The sequence below is a fragment of the Papio anubis genome, chromosome 6 (assembly GCF_008728515.1).
Source record: "Papio anubis isolate 15944 chromosome 6, Panubis1.0, whole genome shotgun sequence".
In the NCBI taxonomy this organism is placed as follows: Eukaryota; Metazoa; Chordata; class Mammalia; order Primates; family Cercopithecidae; genus Papio; species Papio anubis.
In genome coordinates this window covers 55,027,872-55,055,238 of record NC_044981.1, presented here as the reverse complement: position 1 = coordinate 55,055,238, position 27,367 = coordinate 55,027,872, and the positions used below count along the sequence as shown (strand labels likewise).

The following is a 27,367-nucleotide window of genomic DNA, read 5'->3' as shown; positions in this document are numbered from 1 at the left end:
GCATAATAAACTGGGATTCATTATTTCACTGAACTAGCAACTTTGTACCCTAAAGGGGCTTTGGTGTGACCAGACTGTTGTTTAATCTTTGTGTCAGGGCCCTCTCTTCCTGGCAAAGAGCTGTATGAGCCATCATGTGTTAAATGCCTTGTGATGGGGAGGGGTTTGTTTGGAGTTTCTTGCCAGCTGGATGCATTGCAGGTGTAGACAGCTGTAATATGGAGGTGTGACCCTGAGATACTCAAAAGCTGTTTGGTTTGTTATAGCAACTGCGAGAGTTAATAGCTGAACACAAGCCTCATATAGATAAGATGAACAAAACTGGGCCACAGTTACTGGAATTGAGCCCTGGGGAAGGCTTTTCTATCCAAGAGAAGTATGTGGCAGCCGACACCCTCTACAGTCAAATTAAAGAAGATGTCAAAAAGCGAGCTGTGGCACTGGATGAAGCCATTTCTCAATCAACTCAGGTAATTGTTTACACTAGAAATAGAATTGGGTTCTTGCAGACAACAGAGCACAGAAAGACATTTTCCTGGATCTTCTGATTAAATTTTAACTAAAATTATTTCACTACATTAACTCTGAGTATTGATGTCTGTGTCCCTCAGAGGTGATGTTTGCTTGCATCCAGCCTTTATCTCCTTATTTTTCTCTGCCTGCTTATAGATATAATAAAAATAATTTTCAATGACTTAAGAAACATGCAGTTGTCGTCATTGTCCAAATATTTAATTCAGTGTCCATCCTGAATAGAATGCAATATTTGCCATTGGGAGAGATAAAGGAAAGTGTTATAATTATTAATAAAATACTCTCAAGAAGGCAGTGAGAAGAAAGAATGATAGGCTAAATGAAAAGAAAAAGAATATAAAGTTGGATATTGATGGTTTTTTCTTTTCTGAAAATATCTTTTTCAAGAAGTTGAATTTTGAAATACCCAAAGATTTTCCATTTTCAAGATTTGGGTTTTATTATTAGATATGGCACGTTAGAGTAGGCCAATGTCACAGTCCTGTGTGATTATTCCTTAACTTTGAGATAGTATAGAACAAAGTTCATTCATAGATACGAATGAACAAGTTTTTATAGCTTTAATTGTCTATGGTTGAAAATAAAAATTTTAAATTCTCTCGTGTCTGATTATGTGTTTAACCATGAAGTAAATAAAAACTTCTGAAACTTGTAACTTCTGTTATGTCAGAAGTTAAAACATTGGGGAGGTTTTTTTGTTAAAATTTTTTTTAACATTTTTCAGTTCAGGAAATGCATAACTTAAGAATTCCCTGGAATCTAATCAAAACTTTCCATGAATTTCACATTAAATAATATAACTTTTCAGGATGCCAAAATAGTTCATTAAAAATGAAGGAAACAATCCATTGTAATAGACAAATACTCAGCTTATTGCACTTGATTTTTAAAATTAATTTGAATTATGATAACAGGATGAAGCAACAGGTAAAGAGATGCTGCTGCCATGTCATCCTGGTCCAATTGCATATTAACATATACCATTTCTTAATGTATACACTCAACTATTCACAAGAAACTAAGTCTATTGTACATAGGTCATGTGACACAGAGGTGCATATACGTCATGATTTTAGGCATGTCTTCACGTACCAGGTGGATGTAACTTTTGAATGGGTCTGTTGATAAAGAGGCTAAGATTTATTCTTAATTTTGCCACTAAATTGTAAAAAATGTTTCTTCATTTAAATTTCACACTTGGTATTACAGATCTTTTTTCCATAAAAGATCTCTTTGTTTTGCCCCTAGTTCCATGACAAGATAGATCAGATTCTTGAGAGCCTGGAACGCATTGTGGAACGTCTGAGGCAGCCGCCGTCTATCTCTGCAGAGGTCGAGAAGATCAAGGAACAGATCAGTGAAAATAAGAATGTGTCAGTAGACATGGAAAAGCTACAGCCATTGTATGAAACTCTTAAACAGAGGGGAGAGGAAATGATCGCTAGATCTGGGGGGACTGATAAAGACATATCTGCCAAAGGTAATACTTTTGGAATAGGGAAACAAACTTTATTTTTAAAGCATTCTAAATGTTTATGCTGTTTACTCAACATCCAATTGGATAACAAAATGCTGCTTTTTAAAAAAGGTATTACAAATGTGATGTGTTTAGGGTTGAAGGACTGTGTATGCAAATCCCTTGTTAATGTTTTCCTGTGTTTGTGAAATTAATCAGTTGACTACAAAGCATGCCAGTATACATAGACCATGTATAAATACCATATGTTCAAAGACCATGTGTTCTCAGGCCTTTTAAATCAGTAGGTTAAAGTGTATTGCTAATAAGGCCATATCTGGGTTTTTTTCCTCATTACTGACTTTACTACCTTACATAGCATGCATCCTGCGTCACATAGCCACCAAAATGAGAACCACTACCACAGCCAGCCATCTTTGAGATATGAGCTGAGGGTCAAAAGGGAGAGCATGTGTGTAGTGGAAATTCACAATGAAAGTACTCTAGAAGCAAGCTCAAAATACATACCATACATTGTTACATTCCTGGGACTGAACAGACATTTTACTATTGATTTGGAGAGCATAAAAGTGTACCTAGGTGATTATTTCACTTCCTTTGGGATTAAGGACAGCCTTAATGAACTTGAAACTTGATAAATTTGGTTCTACTCTGAGCTCACTTTTGTCAGGAAGAACCTTGGTTTGGTAAGAGTAGGAGACCCAGAGATACTGTGTTATTTGGCATAGACTCTTGGACCTACTGATACCCACTGGACTGGGATCATTCAAAACTTGGTCCAGTTTTAGATATTTAGCAAACTGGATCACTACTTTCTGTGTGAACTGTAACATTCTGCTTTGTTGGTTCCATGGGGCTAACCAATCGCCTTGTGGATATTGTTTTGCTTCATAGCTGTTCAGGATAAACTTGACCAAATGGTTTTCATTTGGGAGAACATACACACACTGGTGGAAGAAAGGGAAGCCAAACTACTGGATGTGATGGAGCTAGCAGAAAAGTTCTGGTGTGATCACATGTCATTGGTAGTTACCATTAAAGATACTCAAGATTTCATCCGGGACCTGGAAGATCCTGGAATTGATCCTTCAGTAGTAAAACAACAGCAAGAAGCAGCAGAGGTAAGCAGAAAATCTCATTTAAAGTTAGAAAAATAAGTTGTGGCATGATGAAATCCAGATTCCTTGGGTAAATATTAGGCGTTACTCTGTTAACATTTATATTTGGTTCTGAAAATGGAATGTACAATGATCCAGTAGGAGATACAGTATACCCACAAATTTCGCTTTGAGATTGTATGTTTAAAACGACTTCTCAGGCCATGCATGGTGTCTCATGCCTGTAATCCCAGAACTTTGGGAGGCCAAGGTGGGAGGATCACTTGAGGCCAGGAGTTCGAGACCAGCTTGGCCAACATGACGAAACCCTGTCTCTACTACAAGTACAAAAATTAGTCAAGCATGGTGGTGCACACCTGTAGTACCAGCTACTTGGAGGGTGAAGCATGAGAATCACTTGAACCTGGGAGGTGGAGGTTGCAGTGAGCCAAGATTGTGCCACTGTACTCTAGCCTGAGCAACAGAGTGAGACCCTGTCTCAGAAAACAAACCAAGAAAACCCACAAAACAACAACAACAAAAAATTTCTCTTTATCCTCACTGTTCTTGCCTTATTTCAGGGCCTCATTATCTCTCTTTTTCTTTTTAGCTTCCACAGTAATCCAAAGTGCAGACTGTCTTTCCTTGCTAGGCCTCCCACCTTGCCGCCAGTCTTCCCTCTAGATCTGCTCTTACTCTGTTGCTACCTAAACCCACTCAGAGGCATCCCCTGCCTTCTGGATAAAGCTCAAACTCCCTAGAGCAGGGCATGCAGCTTTTTGCATCCCAGCCTAGCTCGTGCCTATGTTTCCAAAATTATGTTTTTCTCTTGCTCCTTTACCGAGCTCCCTCCCTGCTACTGATTAGAAAGGACGTTTCCCAAAACAAACTGTTTTGCTCTTTCTAGTGTCAGTGCCTTTGCACATCTTATTTCCTCACTCTAGAATGTCCTTCCTGCCACTCTTCTGGCAAAGCCCACTCAAGGTTCAGTTGGATTATTACCCCCATATAAAACCTTTTCTTGTATACTTAGCAGAGTTAGTGCACCTGTGTTCCCATAAGGCTTTCTTCATGCAAAGGACTCTGCACACAGTATGATTTACTGTTGCTTATGCCTCTGCCTTTCCTGGTATTCCCTTGAGGGGAATAGCCATATCTGTTTTTCTTTGTATCCCCAGTGCCTGGTTTAGGGCTTGGTTTATGGTTATTCAGTGTTTGTTGAATGAATGAATATATTTAACCAAGAAGATGAAAGCAAAAGTAGGATACTGCCTTTCTGTTGTGATATTTTTGTACCTTACAGGTCCTACCTGGTCCTACCTAGGGTAATGACATAAAATGTAAATCCATAACTAGATTATTCTGTATCTACTAACAGATACATTAATTTGTATAGTTTTTGAATTCATATTTTACTTGTCTATTTTAATGTATATTGTTTGGAAACCAAAATGTCTTTCTAAGCCTTGCGGTATTGTTGATATTTAAAAAAAATTGTTTTGGTATTTGTTAAGGTATTTCTTATTTATCATTTCTTAAATATTATCTTTATAATAAACATTTGGCATTTGTTACTAAAAGGGTGCTGTTTTTCTTTTAAAATATTTTTTATTGAAAAAATTTATTGCAGAAACTTAGAAAACAGAAAGAAAGAAAGAAAAATGATTAGAATGCCACCTTCTAGAAATAACTACCATTGATATTGTTGTGTACTTTTTAAAGTTTTGATGTGGTTTTGCTTAAAATTCAAAGGCTGTCATTTTCTTATTCTAGGCCATAAGGGAAGAAATAGATGGACTACAGGAGGAGCTGGATATAGTTATTAACCTGGGTTCTGAACTCATTGCGGCATGTGGGGAGCCTGATAAACCCATTGTCAAGAAGAGTATAGATGAGGTACAACTGGCTTACTTATGAGAATGGCTTTTAAAAAGTTTTTAGTTAACTAAAATATTTTGTTAAAAGTAGTTGAAAATTTAAAATATGGCACTAAAAGAGTTCTAACATACATCTTGTAGTTAAATTCAGCATGGGATTCTCTAAATAAAGCTTGGAAAGACCGGATTGACAAACTTGAGGAGGCAATGCAGGCTGCCGTTCAGTACCAGGATGGACTGCAGGTAAGGGGATTACAGTGTATGTGCTGGTCTTAGCTGGAAGGAGGAATCATAATAATTGATGTGTGCATATTGGCACCACCTCAAGACCTGCCAGTGCATATGCAATTGTGGGCAAATTATTCCTGCAGTTGCCTGTGTATCTCAGTTCATGTTTTGTCTTTTAGAAGATATTTCTGACCTTTCGGATATGTGTAGATTTATATACACATCTAAACACATTTCTGTATACACATTCAGTGAAATTTACTTTGAAAAGAAATATTTTGATTTTTTTAAGTGAAAGTAAATGTTCCCACACAGTATTTTTTATAAATGGCTCAGCACCAGACAGTGAAATGGAACTAAATCTGAATTCTGTTCTGAGTGGAATAAGATGAAAGGAGTAAACACTATCTAAAAATATCACCAAGTTTAACTAAAGTCAGAAGTAAAGAAATTTGATTTGAAGCCAATGTTCTCCATGTACAAAAATAGATTTCTGTTAGGTCATAATCTGGTGTGTAAAAACTGTTTTCTTCTTTTCCATGTATATAATTTGTTTTAATAGTTGTTTTTCACTTAAGGGTTTTCATTCAGTTCATTAACCATTTATAAGGTTTTTTTTTAATATTAAAAATTCTCCTGTCAGTTGAGGCCAACTCGAGTATATTTCTCTCCCTACCTCCCTTAACCTTGCTCCATTTCCTAACAGGCTGGCAGGAGTTTAATCTTTCATCCTTCTTACCATATGGAAAAAGCTTAAGTATTTCCATAACACTAAGTGAATATTATTTTTAAAGCCCAGATGAGAACATCTTTTCCTTTTTCATTATGCCATTCCATTTCTATATTTGTAAAAATAAATGTCACAGCTAGGCTTTATGCCAGCTGAGAAGTTTTTTGAACTTTGGAAATATATGAAAAATTTTACTACAAATAACATAACACTTTATTTTAATTCTCCCTCCCTCTTCTTTTTTTTTTTTTTTTTTTTTCTTTTGTAACCTAAGTGATAATTTACTGTTAGGTATCAATGACAAGTAACTAATTCGGGTTCCAGCCTGTCTGTGAGGCTAGGTCATTGTTAAATCATTGAGTTGTGATCTCTTCCATGGCTAGAGGTGGCAATGCCACCACATGCAACCATTTAGGAGGTCACGGGCGAGCCACCATGGCTTGTACAGTCTCATTATCACTACCAGAAAAACAAGGCCCGTCGTAAGTCCTGTCGATCATGTATTAGTAGCATCACCTGTGCTAGCAAAGGGCAGATTGATTTATTAAGTAGCTACAGCGCAGCTAGCTGTAGCTAGATGTCAAAGCTTTGGAAGCTAATTTTCAAGATTTGATTGTAAAGTAAAATATGTTTTATTTCCCGGGTTGTTGCTTAAGTACTTAGTCAGGGTTGGCTAATGATAATTTAAAAATCCAAGATTTATCGCCCTCCTATATGGTTTGGAAACTTCATTAAAATGCAAAATATCCCAGTGCTTTGGGAGGCTGTGGTGGGAGGATCACTTGAGGCCAGGAATTCAAGACCAGCCTGGGAAAGATAGCAAGGTCCTGTCAAAACAAGAGCTGAAGTACCCCAGCTACAATTTTTTTTTTTTTTAATTAGCCAGCCGTGGTGGCACGTGCCTATAGTCTGAGCTATTTGGAAGACTGACGTAGGAGGATTGCTTGAGCACAGGAGTTTGAGGTTACAGTGAGCTATTTGATTGTGCCACTGCACTCCAGTTTGGGTGACAGAGTAATGGCAAAATGCCTTTATTTTGTATTCATTACCTAAAAAAAAGTGACTTGAACCTTTTTAGACTATTTTTATTACCTAAATAAATAAGAAAAACAGGAGAGTCTAAAACCTGTTATAATTCAGAATAATGATCTTAATACTAATAATTTATATGTGCAGGATTTTAATGCTAATCTAAATAAGATTTAAGGGTTTGAGTCAAATATTTTGCTTAAGTTCTAAACAGTAATTTCTTATTTGAATGAACAAATAGATTTGAATCTTTTTCTTTCATTATATTTATACAGGCTGCCTTTTAAGCATACATAGTGAAGAATTTTATGTGATTGTATTTCTATAAATGTTTTCAGATGAATTTTTTTAGAAGGTCATAATATTTCAAGAATCTGTTGAATAAACAATTTCTTTTGCAAACTTGTGTGTATCTATTTCATATTTGGGACAACCATTTTGGTATATTACTGCTTTTACTAATTTAGGTGAACCATGTTAATTTTTTATAAAATAGTCTCATTCCATAATATCTTTTAGATTTATGATTGTATTTTTCTGTAGTACTTGAAATACTGTAGCAATTTCAAATGTACTGTTGTAACAACACATGGACTATTGTGTCTTTCAGGCAGTATTTGACTGGGTGGATATTGCAGGTGGTAAATTAGCTTCAATGTCTCCAATCGGAACAGATCTTGAAACTGTCAAGCAGCAGATTGAAGAGCTAAAGGTATGTATGGGGGCTAATTTATCGAAGACTTTGCAATTTTAAGTTCTTGATTCACGTAATTTTTTACATAAATTTATTTTACCCAATGTAAGTATGACAGCTTAATTATAAAGCTAGTTTAATGTACATAGTGCTTTCACATACTAAACAATATATAAGTGCTCTTTAAATAAAGGAAAGAAAATACTATTAATAGTTTTCTTTTTATAGTAAATTAATAACTGTTCATATAGAAAAATCAGAAAATACAAATAAAAAAGAGAAAAACAAATTATTTGAAGTCACCCAAAATGTTATGTACCTAGAGATTACCTTTCTTAGATTTGATTTATAGCTTTTCTGATATCTTCATGTTAGGGACATGGGGGGGATGTGTGTGTGTGTGTGTGTGTGTAGGTAGAGAGAGAGATGTATTTAGATAATACTGTAAGGATTTTTATAACTTGTTTAACTTGTTTATTCAGTAGTATATTGTTGTTACTACACTAGTATGTTGTCAATACACCACAGCATCATTTTTCTTTTCCTGATACATATTTTTAATTTTAATTTTTAATTTTCGTGGGTACATAGTAGGGGTATATATCTATGGGTTACATGACATATTTTGATACAGGCATGTAATATATAATAACTACATCAGGGAAAATGGAGGTATCCATTACCTCAAACATTTATCCTTTTTGTTACAAATAATCCAATTATACTCTTTTAGTTAAATTGTACAAAAATTATTTTTGACTCTAGTGACCTTGGAGTGCTAGCAAATACAAGCTCTTATTCATTCTTTCTATATTTTATACCCATTAACCCAACATTTTTATTTTCTTTAGAGTGTTCTGAGTAATTCATTTAGTCTAACAGGTTAAAAACACATTCATGATATAAGAATGTTTCCCAAAATGATTGATTTGTAAATGTTTGTTGTTTTCCATAGCTGTTCTCCGTACTTTTTGCTTTTGTAATTCTTGATCTGCAGATGTGAAAATGGCAGAACTGTTTGAATTCCTTTGAATTCCTCTATACCAATAATCATTTATCAAAATGGGATCAGCTATTTCCCTCCCAATTTTAGCTCTCCATATACAGAGACATCACACTGTTTGCAATGAACTTTGCTAGATTTTATGTGAAATATTATCTGGCTTTAAAATTGTAGCATTTTCACATCTAAGTGTGACATAGAATATTTCATTTAGAAACAAATTTTCTTTTTGAGAATTTTATCGTTATCACTAAATTGAGACTTTTTTTACTTTAATCTGCTCATGTGGCAAACATGTGATATACTTTATGTACAGTTATGGGTGTGGATAATTTATTTTGGATATTTGCATATAGCTCAGTGGTTTTTATACAGCAGCCTGGTTAGAAGTGCTCACTCTGAAATCAGGTTATCTGAGTTTAGGTCCTAGTTCATCCACTTAGGGCATATGAACTCAGTGGTCTTCCTGGTCTTACTAACTGGTCTTACTCCTATGTCTTTAGCTTACATTAAGGATAAAATTATTTCCTCAATAAGTTGGTTGAAAGTAACTTGAACATACCAAGTGCACACTATACCTTTGTTATTATTTTCAAATTATTATTCATGTATTTTTAAACAAAGTTAAGGGACTGCTAGCCATGAATTTTTTACTATTACATATTAAAAGAAATATTTTATGAAAAGACAGTTACCTATTACAAGCAACTGTTTGCTAACCTGTTAGTTGGCAAAGCCAAGATTATTAACTATGTCAGTGACTTAGAAAGTAGGAGAGAGAATAACATTCTATGTCAGCAGTGGGTGAGGCATAGGAATATTAATGAATACAGTACAGCTACAGAAAACATAAAATTATCAGGGATATAGGATGTGTGTAAAAGAGCAGGAAATACTAATTTGAGTTTCTTAAGACTTTTTTGGCTTTCATATGTGTCAACATATATTTCATTTTGTTTCTATAATTTTAAAACTCATTTTTCAAATACATATAAGATATTGGAATAAGTTCAACCTTGAAATTTAATTTTTTATTGTAGAGAATAAAATGAAATGAAATGTCAAAATTATAAATAGAAACATCTATCTATCCAAAAATACTGAATAAAGAGAAAATATTTTCCTTATTTTTTCATTTACAATTCTCCCATTGGTAAGCCTCATGTGAGATTTTAACTTTGCGTCACCTCTCCTCAGTAAGTAGTGTGAATTAGAATAATGATATAACCAATAGATTTTTTTGTTTGGAGTTAATGATTTTTAATAATATTTTCTTTGTATATCTCTTTTAAAATAGCAATTTAAGTCTGAGGCCTATCAACAGCAGATAGAAATGGAAAGACTGAACCATCAAGCAGAGCTTTTGCTAAAGAAAGTGACAGAAGAGAGTGACAAACACACTGTTCAAGACCCATTAATGGAACTGAAATTGATATGGGATAGCCTGGAGGAGAGAATCATCAACAGACAGGTAAATACCAAGACTTTTCTTAAGAATTTCAGATATTAATGTAAAATACTTATTAAAGATAAAATTAGAATTCTTTCTGATTCTCATATATTCTTTTATAACCACGAGGAGCGTCAAACTTAAAACAGAAGGATATGATGATTAGGCTTCATTGGATGTGTTTATGGGCTTATGCAGCATGAAACAATTATTTTTTGCCCTTATTTTATGGACATGTCATTCATAATATCAAATTTACAAATGGATTTTCTTCCCACTTTTTCTGTAGCATAAACTGGAGGGTGCTCTATTAGCGTTGGGTCAGTTCCAGCATGCCCTGGATGAGCTCCTGACGTGGCTGACACACACCGAGGGCTTGTTAAGTGAGCAGAAACCTGTTGGAGGAGACCCTAAAGCCATTGAAATTGAACTTGCCAAGCATCATGTATGTAGCTGTTAATGTATATTGTGTTTCTTCTCTGTCCATTTCTAGTGTCATCAGATTTCTCAGATATATTTCTTCTTTATTCATGTTTCAAGTTTATGGTCTTGACACAAGTTCATATTTGACATTTATAACTAAAGGTTAACTACTTAAAACTTAAAACATTATAGTCAAAATATTTTTCTTAAAATATCGTGGTCAAAATATTTTTCTCATTCAAGGCAATTATTATCTAACAAAATAAGGATGAGCAATTTGTGCTAAAGTTTATTAGGGCTGCATGGCAAACACTAAAGATTTAAATCCTTAATTTATACCTGTCATTGTGATAATGTCACCTATTTTTTAAAGTTGTTAGAGATAGCCTAAAATATCATAGGCTGAAAATGTCTTACTGCAGGTTTTACGTATATTTTCACTCTGGGCATCTGTATTTCCATGTCTCTCTCATTTATAGCTTGTCATTTCTGACGTATTTTTATCTGTCTGTACATCTCTTATTATGTTGGGGCTTATCCCTTTGTCTCCATGTCACTCTTGTCTTTGACTGGATTTTTGTATCTTACTCCTTTTCTTTCTGAATTTTTAAAAATATTTATTATGTTTTAAAAAGTTATGTGTCCTGCACTTGATTTAAAGCTAGTAAGTTGAAAAATTTTTGTTTTAAGAGATACATGCAGAGCAATCTTGTATTGTTGTCACCTTTGTGACACTTCTTAATAGATCATTCCCTATCCCTTCAGTCACTAGACTTAATGAATAAAAGATTATGCACAGTAGAGTTTATCCTGGCATTCAACAATCTTTCATAGACTTTGACATTCACATTAATAGTGGTATCTTCAGAGTCCTAAATCCTAAACTAAAATAAATTTTCCTTGATTATCAAATAGGAAATGTCTGATTATTTTACATATTGATTAACATTTTTTTAAAAAGGTGGGTTTTTAGCACTTTATGCTGTACAGTTTTTGACTATTCTTGCTTTTGTTCTCCTTCTTTCATACTTCCCCACAGTAATTGTTTCCTAGTTTAAAATTTTATTTTTCTCTTACCTTGTCTGTCTACATTGGTAGTCATTGCCCAGCCATATTTGATTAAACAATTTGGATTTATTTTGCATACTTAATGTTGACATAGAAACTTGTTTCATTATTTAATGTCTACATTATACGTTTGCTTAGAGCCATAATGACTGGTGAGACCAACTGCCTAGCAACACAATATGTTTATTCTCATGGTGTGAGTTTATAGCTGCATTTATATTTTTATAAATCTATTGATTGTCTTAAAACTAACATACATCAGGATAGGAACTTTGTATAATAAGGTAGAGGTGGAAAAATGAGGCACCCTGATCCAGTTATTTTGGTGCGGGATAGGTGAAGACATCTTACTTCTGTTTGTCTCTTTTTAAGTACTTTGAAATGGCTCCTTCTCTCTTTCCTTTTCTCTTTTCTTTGCATTCCTCAAAGATCAAAATTAGAGGACATAAAATTCCCAGCAGAATTACTGGAGGAAGGGACGAATGTTTCTGTTCCTTTCCTGCTTTCTTCTCCTACTCCTAAGCTCTGACTTTGTAGCAGGACTCAGACCATTCAGAAGAATGAATTTTATAGAATTCTCTTTTATATTTTGGCCATGAAAACATTTAACTTTTTGATTTTCAGAGTGATCCTACTCTTAACATACCAAAGTGAATGCTTTCTATAAAGATAACTTCTTACTCAGTTGGTTTTATAGCCTTTGAAAAACACTCCCTAACCAGATGCCTCAGAATATGAATGAAAACAGTCAGAGAAACAGTGATATCAGAGGGTTACTGATATTCACTGAAAATCCTCCCTGGTCTGAATTTCCTTCCAGATGTGTGATGTGTTACATAGGATGGGAGATGATGTTCTGTTTTCTTTACTATTGCCAACCCTGAGTCAATGAGTACAGGGTAGGATCAACTTTTACCAACATTAGAGGGAGGTTTCTTCTGCTTTCCAAAAATGTAAGTGTAGCCTCCTTGAAAGGAAACTATTAATATTACTAAGGCTATACTCGTTCAGTAAAAGAAATTGATTTTTTTTAACCTTAGGGTTGCTGTCTGCAACCTAAGTTCCCCCATTTTACTGCATTTAAACATTATTAACCTATTCATATATTTCCACTGTATAAAAGGAAGGCATTATTTGCTGTGTTCTGTAGTAAGCATTTCATTATATATGTTTTCTACTTAAAGAACAACTGAATTTTGGAATGCTGGGTTTAAGTATCTCTGATATAGAGTGTTCGTTTTAGGGCCTTCCAATATTTCAACTTAGCAGTCAATTCCAGTACCCCTCCAATGAGAGAAGGTGAAGGAATATTCTAGAATTCTTTTTTTTCTCTTTCAGAATGCTAATTGTGAAATATGGTACTGTATACCTTAGACATGATAATTTTATATTTGAAAGTGGATATGTAGGAGTAAAAATATATTTTGGTTACTTGACATGAGAATTAAACTAAAATTAGCTTGAACCAAGTGAGAAATCTTAGAACCTTTTAATTATAATCTCTAGATATTTAGTGTCATCAATTGCCAAGTCATTCTAGTGGGAATAACTAGCAAAGTGTTCTTGCCCAGTCATTTCAGGGGACATTGATAGAATAAAGGTATATCCACGAAGGTTGCAAATTTAAGGGAAAGGAAGTTCATCATTTAAAAACTTAATATTAGCCAGCCAGGGCAACATAGTGAGACCACATCTATATAAAAAACAAAACAAAATTAGCCAACCATGCTAGTGTGTGCCTGTAGTCCCAGCTACTTGAGAAGCTGAAATGGGACAATTACTTGAGCCCAAGTGTTGAGGTTGCAGTGAGCTATAATAGAACCACTGTACTGAAGTCTGGGCGACAGAGTAAGACTCTATCTCTTTAAAAAAATTAAAATTCTACACATATAATGTTTTTTTCTTCCGGATGTTTCATAACCAGAAAGGAAAACAGTTGCATTAAAGCTGATATTAACATGTTACAAACTAGCAAACATGGTGTTATCTTAATATTTTCAGGTGCTCCAAAATGATGTATTAGCCCATCAGTCCACAGTGGAAGCCGTTAATAAAGCAGGAAATGATCTAATTGAATCAAGTGCAGGAGAAGAAGCAAGCAACCTTCAGAACAAGCTACAGGTTTTAAATCAACGCTGGCAAAATGTTTTGGAAAAAACTGAACAAAGGAAGCAGCAGCTGGATGGTGCCTTGCGCCAGGTGAGTAAGATAATAAATTGTGAAAGTTTCTATAGCATTCAAGACCAAAATAGCATGGAATTCTTTTATTAGTTCACAGAGTCCTGTTTAATTTTTATACCTTAAGGAGAGGAGTAAAAATGAAATAAAGAACAGAACAGCAGAAGAGAACACAGCTTTCTAGTTCTTAGCATAATACTCTTATCTACTAGCGCTCTCCTCATGAAGAAAGGCAACTCTAATGGTACCTGGCTGTTCTTAAGAATGCATAGAGAGGCTTAGCAGGCTGGGATTGTTTGAAGCTTATTTCCTGCTTGAAACTGACAGCGTTTATGGCCCCAACTTAAAACTCCCTATTACTTCAGGCCAAAGGGTTCCATGGCGAAATCGAGGATTTGCAGCAGTGGCTGACTGACACGGAGCGTCATCTGTTGGCATCTAAACCGCTGGGAGGTTTACCGGAAACAGCCAAGGAGCAGCTTAATGTCCATATGGTAAGCAACGTATTTCCTACAGCTTTAGCCTCAGAATAACAAACTGACCATTTTATATGGGCCCTGGCAATACATAAATTATGGGAGAAGGCTTTAAAGGATATAGAGTTTATGGCAGAAATCACTGTATACATGCTAGAAACACACCATTTATTGATTAAAAATTTAAAGTCAGAACCTATTCTTTTTTTCAAAGGTTAGTGTGCCAGTATATGAAAAGAGGTTTTAGAATTCTAGACACTTTTTAGACACAAACCTTCCCCCACAAAATGATAAGCTTGTATGGGTAGTAGTATAGCACAGTGTAAATTATAAAATTATTGTGCATTGAAATGTAAACAAAAACCTCCAAAATAATCAGAATGACTTAAAATTATTGTTATAAGCATGATTGTCTCATTTGGTTTCATGGAAGATTGGAAAATATACTCTTGTTCTGTTAAAAAAAGAAAACTTCCTTGTTTGTTTTAATGGTGATAGAGCTTTATCTTCCACTTCATACTTACAACAAATACAGACACGAAGTGGAGGCTTCTGTTGTAATTGTCCAGTCTGGAGTATTGTACCTGTGGGCTGTTCCTACCTAGGTCATGTGACACAGTTGGCTCCTAAGAAGGATGAGGAAAAAATGATGAGACTTGAAATACGGGCTTTCTTTCATAGAAATAGGGACTGACAAATTAAATTTAGGCTACGTTGGATTTATTGACATTTTTAATTCATATTCCATTATAATTCAGCGCTAGAAGTTCTGAGAGGAAACAGTGTTTCAGATTTTGAAAGAGTACCCTAATTTTTACATTTGTGAATTTACATCAGAAATTTTTAAAAATATTCAAATACTGATGATTATTATCTTGGGAGATAAAAATAGAAGTACTTAGAAATTTGGCAAAAGAAATGAATCAGTGTACATTAATATATACACTCTTTAATAGAGATATCATATTGTTGTAAGATCTTAATAAAACTGCACTTATTTGGAAATAATTTTGAATTTGGTGATTTGAAGAGGAAGTAACCATCTTGTAGATGTTGTAAAGAAATAAAACAGACTATGACAGTAGGTAGCATCACATTTATTTCACAATCACCATCAGTAGTGTAAGTCCTACTAATTTGGTATACAATTTTCTAGAAATATTTATGGTATACTTATTGTTTTTGAAAGTTATGTGTGTGGTTTTTTGTTGTTGTCGTTACTGGTTTTTAGTACCACAGGAGACCTATTTGTTTCACTGGAAAAGTAACAGACTAAATAACTTGTAAGTGCTTATTTTCCTTTTTAAAAAAACCTGAGAGACTTCCAGATAGCTCCTTACTTTCCTGGAAAGTACTTGCACAGCTTTGACAGTGTCCATTAATTATAAGTTTAATGAACTCATGAACAGATAGATGCTTGGGATTATTTTCTAATAATATAAATATTTTTTAAAAATGTTAATTTAGAAGAGTATAAGAACTTGAAAGCAAAGAACTTATCTTTAGAATACTTTACTTTTAGAAAAATATTCCATTTCAGCTAACTGAGTTTGGGTGGGGTATTTACAATGAATCTTTTGTAACCCTATATAGTAAATTATAGAAATCTGTTTAAATAAGTTTAAATTTGTGATTTAAAGCATTCTAAAGAGTTGTTGATATTTGTAATATCATTTCAATAAAGTTCTTTTGATTTTGTTATGCTAGAAATGAAGAAAAGTACAAAATTTACAATATTAGTTTCCTGAGTTTTTAGCTATATCTGAAAGTTTTGCTTTAGGATTTAAAGGTTTTAGTAGGTGATATTGTAAATACATTTAGATAGGGCTTTTTTTAAAAACTTAATAAATAAATTTTTGAGGTGATGAAAATGTTCTGGAGTTAGTGGTAATCACAAAACCTCGTGAATATAATTTTAAAAACAGTGAATTGTATACTTATAATAGTGAATTTTATATTGTATGAGTTATATCTCAGGTTTTAAAACTTATAAAGTTAGAAATGTAAGTGAGAAATACATAATCTTCCAGTGAGAACTATGATTTAACCCACATTATAGTTAAATAAGTAGAATAGAACAAGTCTTAATGTTTTAAATGAGAAGTAACTGTTGTTTTGTTGGTCTTAAAGTTTGAATTTGTTTAAGCAATATTTTATGTCCTGTATAGAAGATACACACAACATTCTAGTTAGAAGCTTTAGAAATGTTCTAAATGAGAATAATATTTATAGTACCACAAGTTTGATTCTTATAATTCCAGAGTCTGAATAATCAATTTAAATATATTACTGTGCTGGTTATTTACTTTCTGTCCATTGCATGTTTTCTGAGTGCAGAATTAAATTGTACCAATGAAATACTACATTCATTGTATCACAGTACAAGGAGGGATCTGTGGGAGCCTCTCATTTTACAGAGGAAGGAATTGAGGCTCAGAGAGGTGAAATTACTTGCCCAAAGTCACAGAACTAACTAATTACTGTGCAGTGAAAGCTTTCTTGACAGCATTTAAACTACTGCTTCAAATCTTAGTATGCCAGAATGGGCTGATAAAGATAACACCATTTTTGAGATTTCTCAGTAGACAGGGTATGACTGTAGATTTAGTTGTTGTTTCAATGTAGTGAAAAATGTAAATGTGTCAGGGTTGCTCTGAGAGAGCAAACAGAGATGAATATATGATGAGGGGCTTGGGACTAATGACCTAGAAAAATAGAACTCTTAAATTTTACTTTCTTAAAGTGATATAACTTGAGGGTATCCCAATTTAGGAAGTCTGTGCCGCCTTTGAAGCTAAAGAAGAAACATATAAGAGTCTGATGCAGAAAGGCCAGCAGATGCTTGCAAGATGCCCAAAATCTGCAGAGACAAATATTGACCAAGACATAAATAACTTGAAAGAAAAATGGGAATCGGTGGAAAGCAAACTCAATGAAAGGAAAGTATGTACTTTGATTAATATAATGGAATCAGTGTTTTAGTTTTTCCATTGCTTGGACATTGCCTTATTTCTGAGTAGAGCTATCAGCAGTAGAACTTTCAGTGATTCATGTTTAAACATTTTTTTTGTATATATACGGATATTTCATGGGGTTAGTTGAAAATAATATTCTATTTTAACATGAGAACAGATTTAAAGGGGGATATATTCAGAAACAAAGATATAGATCGAATGTTACTAAGGTATATTTTTAAATGTTAAGAACTACTCAAATTCTGGACCATTAAATAATTAATTCTATTTTAGTCTAATTTGTTTAGTCTAATTAAACAAAAAGCTGTATGTATATGGGGGGGGGGGGGGAGGGAGGGAAAGCAAGAGAGTGAGATGATTGTATATATTCTTTTAAGTACTTACATTTAAAATTTAAGTACTTACATTTTAATCCATGAGAATGGATTAAATTATGAATATGTTTTTGTTACTTTTTTAAAACCACAAAAATGACAATCTAAGGAATCTCAATATTGCTATTCAATGCTATGAAAAAAAAGTAGGCTAGAAATATGAGATTATATGCCATCACTGATGGAGCATAAAGTATATTTTGTAATATTTTGTGCCCCCAAATTAATTGTATAAATATCAACTTTTCTTTTTATAGATTGTAGTTGTGTTCTTTGGTTAGTTTCCAAAAAACATGCTTTAGTGTATATTAAAGTTTTTCTAGTTACAGTAAGATGCTGCTTACTAGGCTTAAAGGGTTTTGGTTTGCCAGTATTTTAGTGAGGCCCATTACGTTTATAAGATATTTAGTTAATATATTAATAGATATGCATAAAGTGGGGATAGGAGAGGAATCTGCCAGAGAATGTTTAAACTGAAACAAACAAAATAACCAAGGCCCTTGAACATCACATATTAAACAATCTGTTCTTGCAGACTAAACTGGAAGAGGCTCTCAACTTGGCAATGGAGTTCCACAATTCTCTCCAAGACTTCATCAACTGGCTTACTCAGGCTGAACAGACCCTAAATGTAGCTTCTCGGCCAAGTCTTATTTTGGATACTGTCTTATTTCAAATTGATGAACACAAGGTATGTAGTGAGTCAAATAGATAGGATTCTCCTTTCAGACACCAGGCCTTTTTTTTTTTTTTCCCCCCCCCCGAGACTGAGTCTCACTGTAGTGGTGCAATCTTGGCTCACTGCATCCTCTGCCTCCCGGTTCAAGCGATTCTTGTGCCTCAGCCTCCCCACAGGTAGCTGGGACTACAGGCGCCCACCACCATGCCTGGCTAATTTTTGTATTTTTAGTAGAGATGGGATTTCACCATGTTTGCCAGGCTGGTCTTGAACTCCTGCCCTCAAGTGATCCTCCCGCCTCAGCCTCCAAAAGTGCTGATCTCAGGCATGAGCCATTGTACCTGGCTGACAGCAGGCCTTTTTAAACTCAAAAGAATGCATTTGGTATTTTGAAAGCTTTTGTTTGGCCTTTAAAACAATTTCAGGTTTATGACACCAGAAGCATTTTTAATACTGATCTGATTTTCATTTGTTTCTACTTATGTCCTTTTTTTCTGGGAAAGGTTTTTGCCAATGAAGTAAATTCTCATCGTGAGCAGATAATAGAACTGGACAAAACTGGAACCCACCTAAAATATTTTAGTCAGAAACAAGATGTTGTTCTAATCAAGAATCTACTTATCAGTGTACAAAGTCGATGGGAAAAAGTGGTTCAACGGTTGGTAGAGAGAGGAAGATCTTTGGATGATGCAAGGAAGAGAGCCAAGCAGGTAATAATCCTTTAGAAAAATTCTTCTAAACTTGTCAATAAATCACTTCTAGCTGTTGAAATATATGTTATGGATGTACTTTTATCGCAGGCTGTATTAGGCATAACAATCATGGCATGGTGCCATGGTGGTTCTTTCCTGAGAGGTCTGTGGCCTCAATTTGGATGCTGACATCACTTTTTGACCTGGCAGCAACTTCAGCCCCTGGGGACTAATCTTAAGAAGACTGATTACAGCTTGACTTTATAGACAGGCTATTATCATTGAGGCCCAGAAAGAAGCTCAGAATTTTTTTTTATTGGGTTTGTTTTCTTTTTCTTTGTCCTTTTGACCTCCATTCTCATAATCAGAGTGAGACATCATACTTCATTGTATTGCTACCTTTTGTGTAGTTCCTAAGCCAGACTTTCTTCACAAGCTATCAGTGCTGAGAGCCAGACATGCAGCCCTCCCAACAGCTTTCTGAAGGGTCATATTCTCTGTCTGAGTTGGTCGGCACTCCCCACCTCTCTGAACACTTGTTGACAGACCTTCATTTCTTATCTAATATTTTGAGCAGATAATAGAGCTCCATCTCACTTTGAAATTAATTTTTTTAATCTTTTGGGGCCACTTTAAAATTTTAATCTAGGGAATTTCACAAATTTCACAAAGAACTCTCCTTACTCCCTTTACCTGTTATTAGCATTCCATTCTAGACTAAACACAAAGAGGTAAAGTTATGCATTATCTGTGTATCTTTGTACTCCATGGAAGAGAGAGATGTACCTACCTTGCTTGACAAATATATATATTTTTAAATCTTTGATTCTTACTAGAAATTTAGTGTAATATTGTAGGAGGATTTTACAATTACTTTTTGCCTCAGTCAGCTGCAATTTTCCAGCCTTAGTGTTATACCCCATTGTTTTGAGGAGTTAGGTTCAATTGGGTGATGCAAAAAGACGTCATGAGAGTCAAGTGTTTCAGTGTTTAATGCTAACAGTACAAATGTTTAAAGGTTTTAGAAATGACAAATTGCACTGTTATAGCATTACACACCGTAGACCCCATTTTGAATGGGAGGTGTGAAATGTTCAATGTTACAGATGAGTCACTGGGATAGACTTGGTTTCTAATGTTTCTTTAAGACAGTATTAATTCTGAGCCTGACACTTTTCTCTCCACATTATGTGGTGCAATAGCATGTGTAGTGCAGGCATTTCTTGAGTTATGAACATCAATTTATAAATGTTTCTTGGATATCAGTAGCCAGTTGCTCATCTTTTTCCTCCTTTCTTGATTTAATCAATTTTATTTTCTTATTTTGTCTAATTAACTTTATAAATATTTGCTACTGTTTTTAGTGCAAATGTAGAGCATTTCCTCTATTTATATGGCTTAAAAATAGTTTTGAAAGCAGAACTTGTGCATTTGTATCATTCACCTTACCATCCAACTGTTATAGCCTGTATTATTTGGAGTCAAACTACCTACCACCTTGACTCGCTGTTTCTTCAATTTATTTCTTCTTATTCTAATGTCTCGGTTTTTGGCTCAGATATTGATCATACTTCTCTGACTTCCACAATTCACGTGTCTATTCTAGTTTCCATTTTTCCATGTTTAAATTGATTAAAGTTGTGAGAGGGATATGAAGGTTTGTAATGAGATGATCTCCAGAGAGCCCTTACAGTTTTGTGAGTCTGTGTCCTTAATCTGCTCTTATTGTTAAACATCTTGTTGTTATTTCATTATTCATGTGCTTTGGTATACAATAGATTTAATTTTGATTACTAAATTTTTTGTTAGGTATCTGTTCACTTAAGCTTATTGTGATATAATTTATAACCAATTTCACAATTGTATCAGAAAATAGTACCTGGTGGTTCTTTATGGCGAACAGAAAACTGTGCTCAAAATCAAATATGTATAGTACTAGAATGTTTGCAAGGTTATAGATGCCAAAGAGAATAACATTTTGTTAGAACCCAAATATTGTGGCTGCTCAGACATATAAAACCAATATGTGAGGCATAGGCATTAATTTGAGGATTTTGATAGCAGCAATAAAGATGTTGAAATATCTTTGCATTAAATAGGAATGCAATGGTGTCTTTTTTGTTTTTGCTACTTTAAAAAATCAATTTACAAGCTTTATAGTTCCCCCTCCCCATTTTTGTTCCTTTTTCTTAACATAGGGATTAAATTCCCTAGGAGTAAACCCAGATCTGTCAACAGACAGCAGTAAACAACAACAACAATAAAAATACAAAACATTTTCTGCGAGTTTATGTTAATTATTGAACAAGAAGAAAGTATAAGGAAGAAGTTCTTTCTGGAGCTTCCTAACTTTTTTCTAGGCTCTTTTAGAGCTGATATGTTGAATGAATTAAAACGAAGTGACAGTGGGGCACAGCCACCAATAATGCTAAGCATTATCAAGACTTTTTTTGTAATTTGCCAATGAAAGCATTACTTTTTTCTTCTTCAGTGGAAATTTTGAAATAACAATTTTTAGCATTTTCATTACTATTAATCTCTGTCTTAAAACTATACTAGGTCTCAAGTATAATATGCTTAAAAAAGTTTCAGACAAAGATGTGAATTTCTTTCCAGTTCCATGAAGCTTGGAGTAAACTTATGGAGTGGCTGGAAGAGTCAGAAAAGTCTTTGGATTCTGAACTGGAAATAGCAAATGATCCAGACAAAATAAAAACACAACTTGCACAACATAAGGTAGGTCCATAATTAAGAAGAGCATATTGTCTCATTATATAGTTCAAGATCACTTTAAAATCCTTGCTTCATCACGTGTTTATTCATCACTAAAGAAAAAAAGCTGTCCAATGTGAACCTATATTAAATTTAAAACCTGTTGCTCTTCATGTTAGTCGTGTTGCAGTATCTTTACTCTTCAGTGACCATTTCATTAATGATTCCAAGGTTAATTGTTAAAAAGAAAAACATACAAAATAAAAATGGAAGTCGTCTACATTCTAAAACATATAAAGGATTTGTAGTGGTTTTGAACATTGGCATTTCAGTTTTTCATGATAGCTGTCTTTTTCTGTACTTTCTTTGACAGACAAAATAGCACCTTGAAGATAATTCTGTAGAAAAAGTAATAGATATTTGAAATATAGATTCTTTTAAACAATAGAATGAGAAAAATTGGTTGCCCGTACCGAAATTCAAAATTAATATTTTATTGTGTTTGTGCACATATAAAATTACACCCAACCTCAAAGATATCCAAAGACATGTTTATATAGACTAGAAAAGCATGTAGAAACACTGTTTTTTAAATATTTTCTACCTTTTCTATGTCTATCACATTTTATACCTACCACATAACATTCAAAGAGCATTCCCTCCCACCCTTTCCAGCTCTTTTGAATTTGGATTTCTATGTAATTCTATTTATAAAGTGACCCTACCAGCCGTCAGGGTGAGGATGTGGGTAAAAGGAGAGTGATTCTTGCAAAGGGTTTTACAATTTTAGGCATGTACATATAAATTATCGCTTGAAACATGATAATTTTAAAAGACTGGAAAAATTGGGCTGATAAAAATTTTATCATTATCAGGAGGAAATCCTGGCCATCATCTTCACACAGGTGGCTGCTTCCATCAGTGGGTCTAACCTTTGGAGGTCATGATTAGAGGGATGGGAGGAAACATATTGAGCATCTGCTCTCTGGCCAGATGAGGGCTAATGAATGGCTTGCTCTGCTGGCACCCTTTGTGAGCTGCCACATTCAATATTGGGAGCACAGTGACAGTGAACAGCACCTTCCTTCCTTCCCCTCTGATAGCGAAATGAGAGCTTCCTTCTCAAAATAGAATGCTTTATTTGAACTTGAACATGGATGTTGTATCATGTAGTCTTATGAAAGTGTATTGCATAGTCCTATAAATAAGAATATCTACCTTTTTAGAGTCTCTGTTTGGCAACAGTGATGTGTATTCAACCATAACACTTTTTGTATGTCTGCTTTGTGAAGAAAATCTCTGTCAATACCATGATTCTATAACATTGGCATTCTGTTTAGAATAATACGAAAAAAATATTTATGGATAACAAACTGTAGAAATAATGTGATTATAATTGTGTTGTCTATTACTTAGAAATTTCCAGATGCACTTGCCTATTACCCATGACAAACTAAATAATTTAGTCATATTAAAACATTTTAAAGTATGTAGCTTTTAAAGGCAGTAAAAACTTCTTAGGTAACTATAGCCTTGAGATTATTTTAGAAAATTGTACATTTGCATAGCATTTTACTATCTAAGGTAATTTTAATTTGCTACAAGGATTGAGAGTCACTATATTAATGTTTCCATTATATTTTATGAGTTTGTAAGCTTCCCATTAAGTTGACCTTTCTTTGTTCTCATTCCTGCTATTGGATATTCAGTAGCAGTGATCTCATTCTTTCTACTCTTCCTGTTGAGTATTTATAAACATCTACTAGGTGTAAGATGATAATGAGAGGTCTACAAAGACAATGTCCCTGCTCTATAAAAGCTTATAATTGAGTTGTGTAGAAAGACTATACAGATGTTCCTCAACTTACAATGGGTTTTTATCCCCATAAACGTGCTGTAAGTTGAAAATTTTGTAAATCAAAAATGCATTTAATACAACTAACATTAGCTTACAATAGAACAAGATCATCTAACACAAATCCTGTTTCTATAGCAAAGTATTGAATACTCAGGTAATTTATTGAATACGTGACTGAAGTATGGTTTCTACTGAATCCCTATGACTTTTGGACCATGGTAAAGTCAAAAAATCCTAAGTCATCATAAGTCAGGGACTGTCTATAATTCATCTCCGTTTATTAGGAATGCCTCTGTTAATGCCTCTTACCTATTTATTAGTCCCAAGAAGAAATGCACATATTTTTCTTGTTAAATGTATAGGAGTTTCAGAAATCACTCGGAGCCAAGCATTCTGTCTACGACACCACCAACAGGACTGGACGTTCTCTGAAGGAGAAAACCTCCCTGGCTGATGACAACCTGAAACTGGATGACATGCTGAGTGAACTTAGAGACAAATGGGATACCATATGTGGAAAATCTGTGGAAAGGTAAAATGTTCTTTAAGACAGTTTGGTTACTCTGTAGACCTCTTTCAAATACACAGTAATGGTGCTTTGCAGGGACATTTCAAAAACCTTAAATATTTCCTTTGCCTAAGAAACTTCTGCTTGTCCTAAGTACCCCACACAAATATCATCTGCATTGAGAAGACTTTGCTGTTCATTATTTTTAACTACTCATTACAATAAAAAGTGATATCATTGTCCAAGCTTCTGCCATCTCACACCTGACTACACCCACTGCTTCTGGCTCGTCTTCCCACGTCCACCTTTATCACTTCTTTAACTCAATTTGTACGTAACTACTAGGATTGTCTCTTAAAAATGTAAATGGAATCTTGTCATTCCCCTCCTTCATACCCTTTGGTGACTTACTACTGGGCATGCATTAAAACATAGGCTTCTTAATGTGATGTGCAAAGTACCACTCATCTGGCCCCAGCATTTCTTTCTAACTCCATCTACCCTTTTTTGATCTCCCTCTTTCTTATTACATTTCCATGAAAACCCAAGACGTATTTCAAAAATTTTAAGTAATTAAGTACAATAGTAGTAGAGTTCAAATATCTTGTACATGTTTCCAAATTTTCCTGTTGCTCCTTAATCCTAATGATTTTTGTCAGCATCAAGATTAAATAGGTTATATTCAGTTCTAGGGAACTCAGTAAGTTTTTGTCATGTTAGTTTTTTAAAAATCTTAAATTCCTGAGCCACAAAATTTTACATACCTTTTGCAGTATTGTATATATGGTTTTATTTACAACATTTTTGAAAAGACAAAATAATGAAGTCATGACAAACAGATCAGTGAATGCTAGGGGCTTGAAGACAGGGACAAGGTGTGTCTATAAAGAGACAGCATGAGGGAGAATTTTGGGATGGTTGAACTGTTCTGGATCTTGATTGTGGTGATGGTTACATGAATCTATATATGTGTTAAAATGTATAGAAGTGTATATGAAAAAATGTCAAGTATACTGCCTGATAATCTAAAACAAAATTTTAAAAATATTTGAACAATTTAAAAGGTCGATTTTTATAAAGAAACATGAAGAGTCCATGGTTTCCAAAGGTGGGAATTTTCCTGGAACAGATGCCGTGTATTTAAGGAATAAAAAAGAAAGTTTAGAAAAGTTTTGGGGTTTTTTCTAAGAAGAGCAAAGAAGCAACAATGAATACCAATATACTGCTCTTCCTCTTGAGTACCACTCAGCCTTCATCAATTAATTTTAGATGTTCAGATATATGAGTGGCTTTTTTTGTTGCAAGGATCAATTTTTCTACCTTTTTCCCTAGACAAAACAAATTGGAGGAAGCCCTGTTATTTTCTGGACAATTCACAGATGCCCTACAGGCTCTCATTGATTGGTTGTATAGAGTTGAACCCCAGCTGGCAGAAGACCAACCTGTTCATGGAGACATTGATTTAGTGATGAATCTGATCGATAATCACAAGGTAATGTTATCTGGGGCATTTTATTTTATCTTGTTTGATTACTCTGAGTGTACAAGAAAATATGAACCATTGAAATTAGCTTTTAAAATCAGGAGACTATAGATCATATGACATAACAGTCTTTATTTTTGAAATATGTGTCTGAGCAGAACCTGGAAGCTACCTTTAAAAGTGATGGGGAAATATTATTTAGTGTCAGTGAAATACTTTTGTTTTTAATTACCGGATCTAAAACCTTTTTAGAACTTGGAAAGTGATTTCATTCTCTGGTGCTTTAAAACAGATTTCAAGAATGTTTTACTGTCTTTAGTTATGCACTTAAACAATTATGTAATAAAATTTAAAATCATTCATTCAGTGACCTGACACTAAGTTATTGCATAAGTGTGTAGATTTGTGACATGATCCGTGGGGGTCATGACCAACTGCTTTTAAAAATATGGAACCAAAACTGTTTTAACCTTGCCCCTTGAACTATAGCAATTTATGAGTCAGCAGCATGTGCTATGAGGGATTTGATTATTGTTTACTTCAAGAAAACTGGCTTTCTTGAAATCTCCTGATATATTTATGTTAAACTGTCGTGTCACGTAAATCAAAGGTAATATTCAAGGTGTCCAGCTAAGTGTAAGGTCCTAAATTATGATCAAATCATATAAAACAACTTAGCCTGGAAACAATATGAAGCATAGTACTAATTTAGAATAGTTGTGTCGGAGTTGACTTTATATAAAAACATCTTACGTCACTCTACTTGAATTCATCTTGTATTTCCTCTGTCTAGTGTTTGAGTTCAGAAAACTTATTTCATTTGTAATGTTCTCTTTATACTGGTTATGCTATTTTGATCTTACCATTCTTTTTAAAATAGTCTTATTGCATATTTATTTTCCCTTTTTTCTTTCTATTCTATCGTTATACCCATAAGAGAGTTTGTTACACTCAAAAAGTGAAACAAACTGAATTAAAATAAAATAAAAGAATAAATAAAGAACAACGGTTCGGTCTACAAAAGCTAAAAATTTAAAAATTACATGGCTTTGCTTATATTGAAATAAATATTTTGTGTATGGTTAATACTTCTCTATTTCCTGGCATTTATTCAATGAGTAATGAATAGGGTAGTGTTACTTTTTACATAAATGCCATTTCTGTAAACTCACTGTCTAAATATTTAGTACTCTAGGTAATTGCCAGATCTTTTATATATTAAAGGTCATCAAGAATGAATGAATCATTTAGCATTAGTAATACAACTGGAAGGCTCAAGAAGTTCAAGTATGCAAAATGCTTTGGAAAGTCTGCTGAAAACTATTGGACTAGTCCTATCATAAATGGAATATTTAAATACTGTACCATTTGCACATGTGTTTATGTGTGTGTGTGAATGTGTGTATTGGTGTATATGTGCGCATTTGTATCTATCTGCAGGCATATCATAACTGTTAGAGTTGAATCCGTCAAATAATCACTTTTGTGATAGGCTCACTTTTGTGAATGATCTGAGTATCAGAATAGAAATCTATAGATAAGGCCAAATGGTAATATTCATTTATGATGATTTTTTTAAAAACTCATTAATTTCGTTGTGACAGAGTGTTGGTTATTAATGTTTGAAAGATCTAGTTGCATACACAGATTCTTGGATCAAAAATAAAGAGCACTGGGCTCACTTCTTAGATCAGTCTGTGGCCAAAATATATCAATTTAATTTCTGGCACATCAAAGTTTGTCAAAATTAGGCAGGAGAAAAAAAAAAAAAAAAAAAACCCCAGAAACTTTTCCTCTAAGGTGAAAGACGGGGATTTAAGCC

At 34.0% G+C, this 27,367-nt stretch overlaps 1 protein-coding gene across 32 annotated transcripts in view; it reads left to right on the top strand.

The window, feature by feature from the left end:
- DST (dystonin) overlaps window positions 1-27,367 on the top strand; it is a 488,658-nt gene that overhangs the window by 436,122 nt on the left and 25,169 nt on the right. For all 32 annotated transcript variants that reach the window (XM_021936750.2, XM_021936748.2, XM_021936745.2 and 29 more), the window contains 16 exons: window positions 267-470; window positions 1,783-2,014; window positions 2,906-3,132; window positions 4,882-5,004; window positions 5,127-5,228; window positions 7,583-7,684; window positions 9,967-10,140; window positions 10,409-10,564; window positions 13,612-13,809; window positions 14,154-14,282; window positions 17,037-17,207; window positions 18,149-18,304; window positions 18,796-19,002; window positions 21,601-21,720; window positions 23,917-24,086; window positions 25,395-25,554. In XM_021936750.2, coding sequence (XP_021792442.2) covers window positions 267-470; window positions 1,783-2,014; window positions 2,906-3,132; window positions 4,882-5,004; window positions 5,127-5,228; window positions 7,583-7,684; window positions 9,967-10,140; window positions 10,409-10,564; window positions 13,612-13,809; window positions 14,154-14,282; window positions 17,037-17,207; window positions 18,149-18,304; window positions 18,796-19,002; window positions 21,601-21,720; window positions 23,917-24,086; window positions 25,395-25,554 — 2,631 coding nt within the window. The remainder of the gene's footprint in view (window positions 1-266; window positions 471-1,782; window positions 2,015-2,905; window positions 3,133-4,881; window positions 5,005-5,126; window positions 5,229-7,582; window positions 7,685-9,966; window positions 10,141-10,408; window positions 10,565-13,611; window positions 13,810-14,153; window positions 14,283-17,036; window positions 17,208-18,148; window positions 18,305-18,795; window positions 19,003-21,600; window positions 21,721-23,916; window positions 24,087-25,394; window positions 25,555-27,367) is intronic.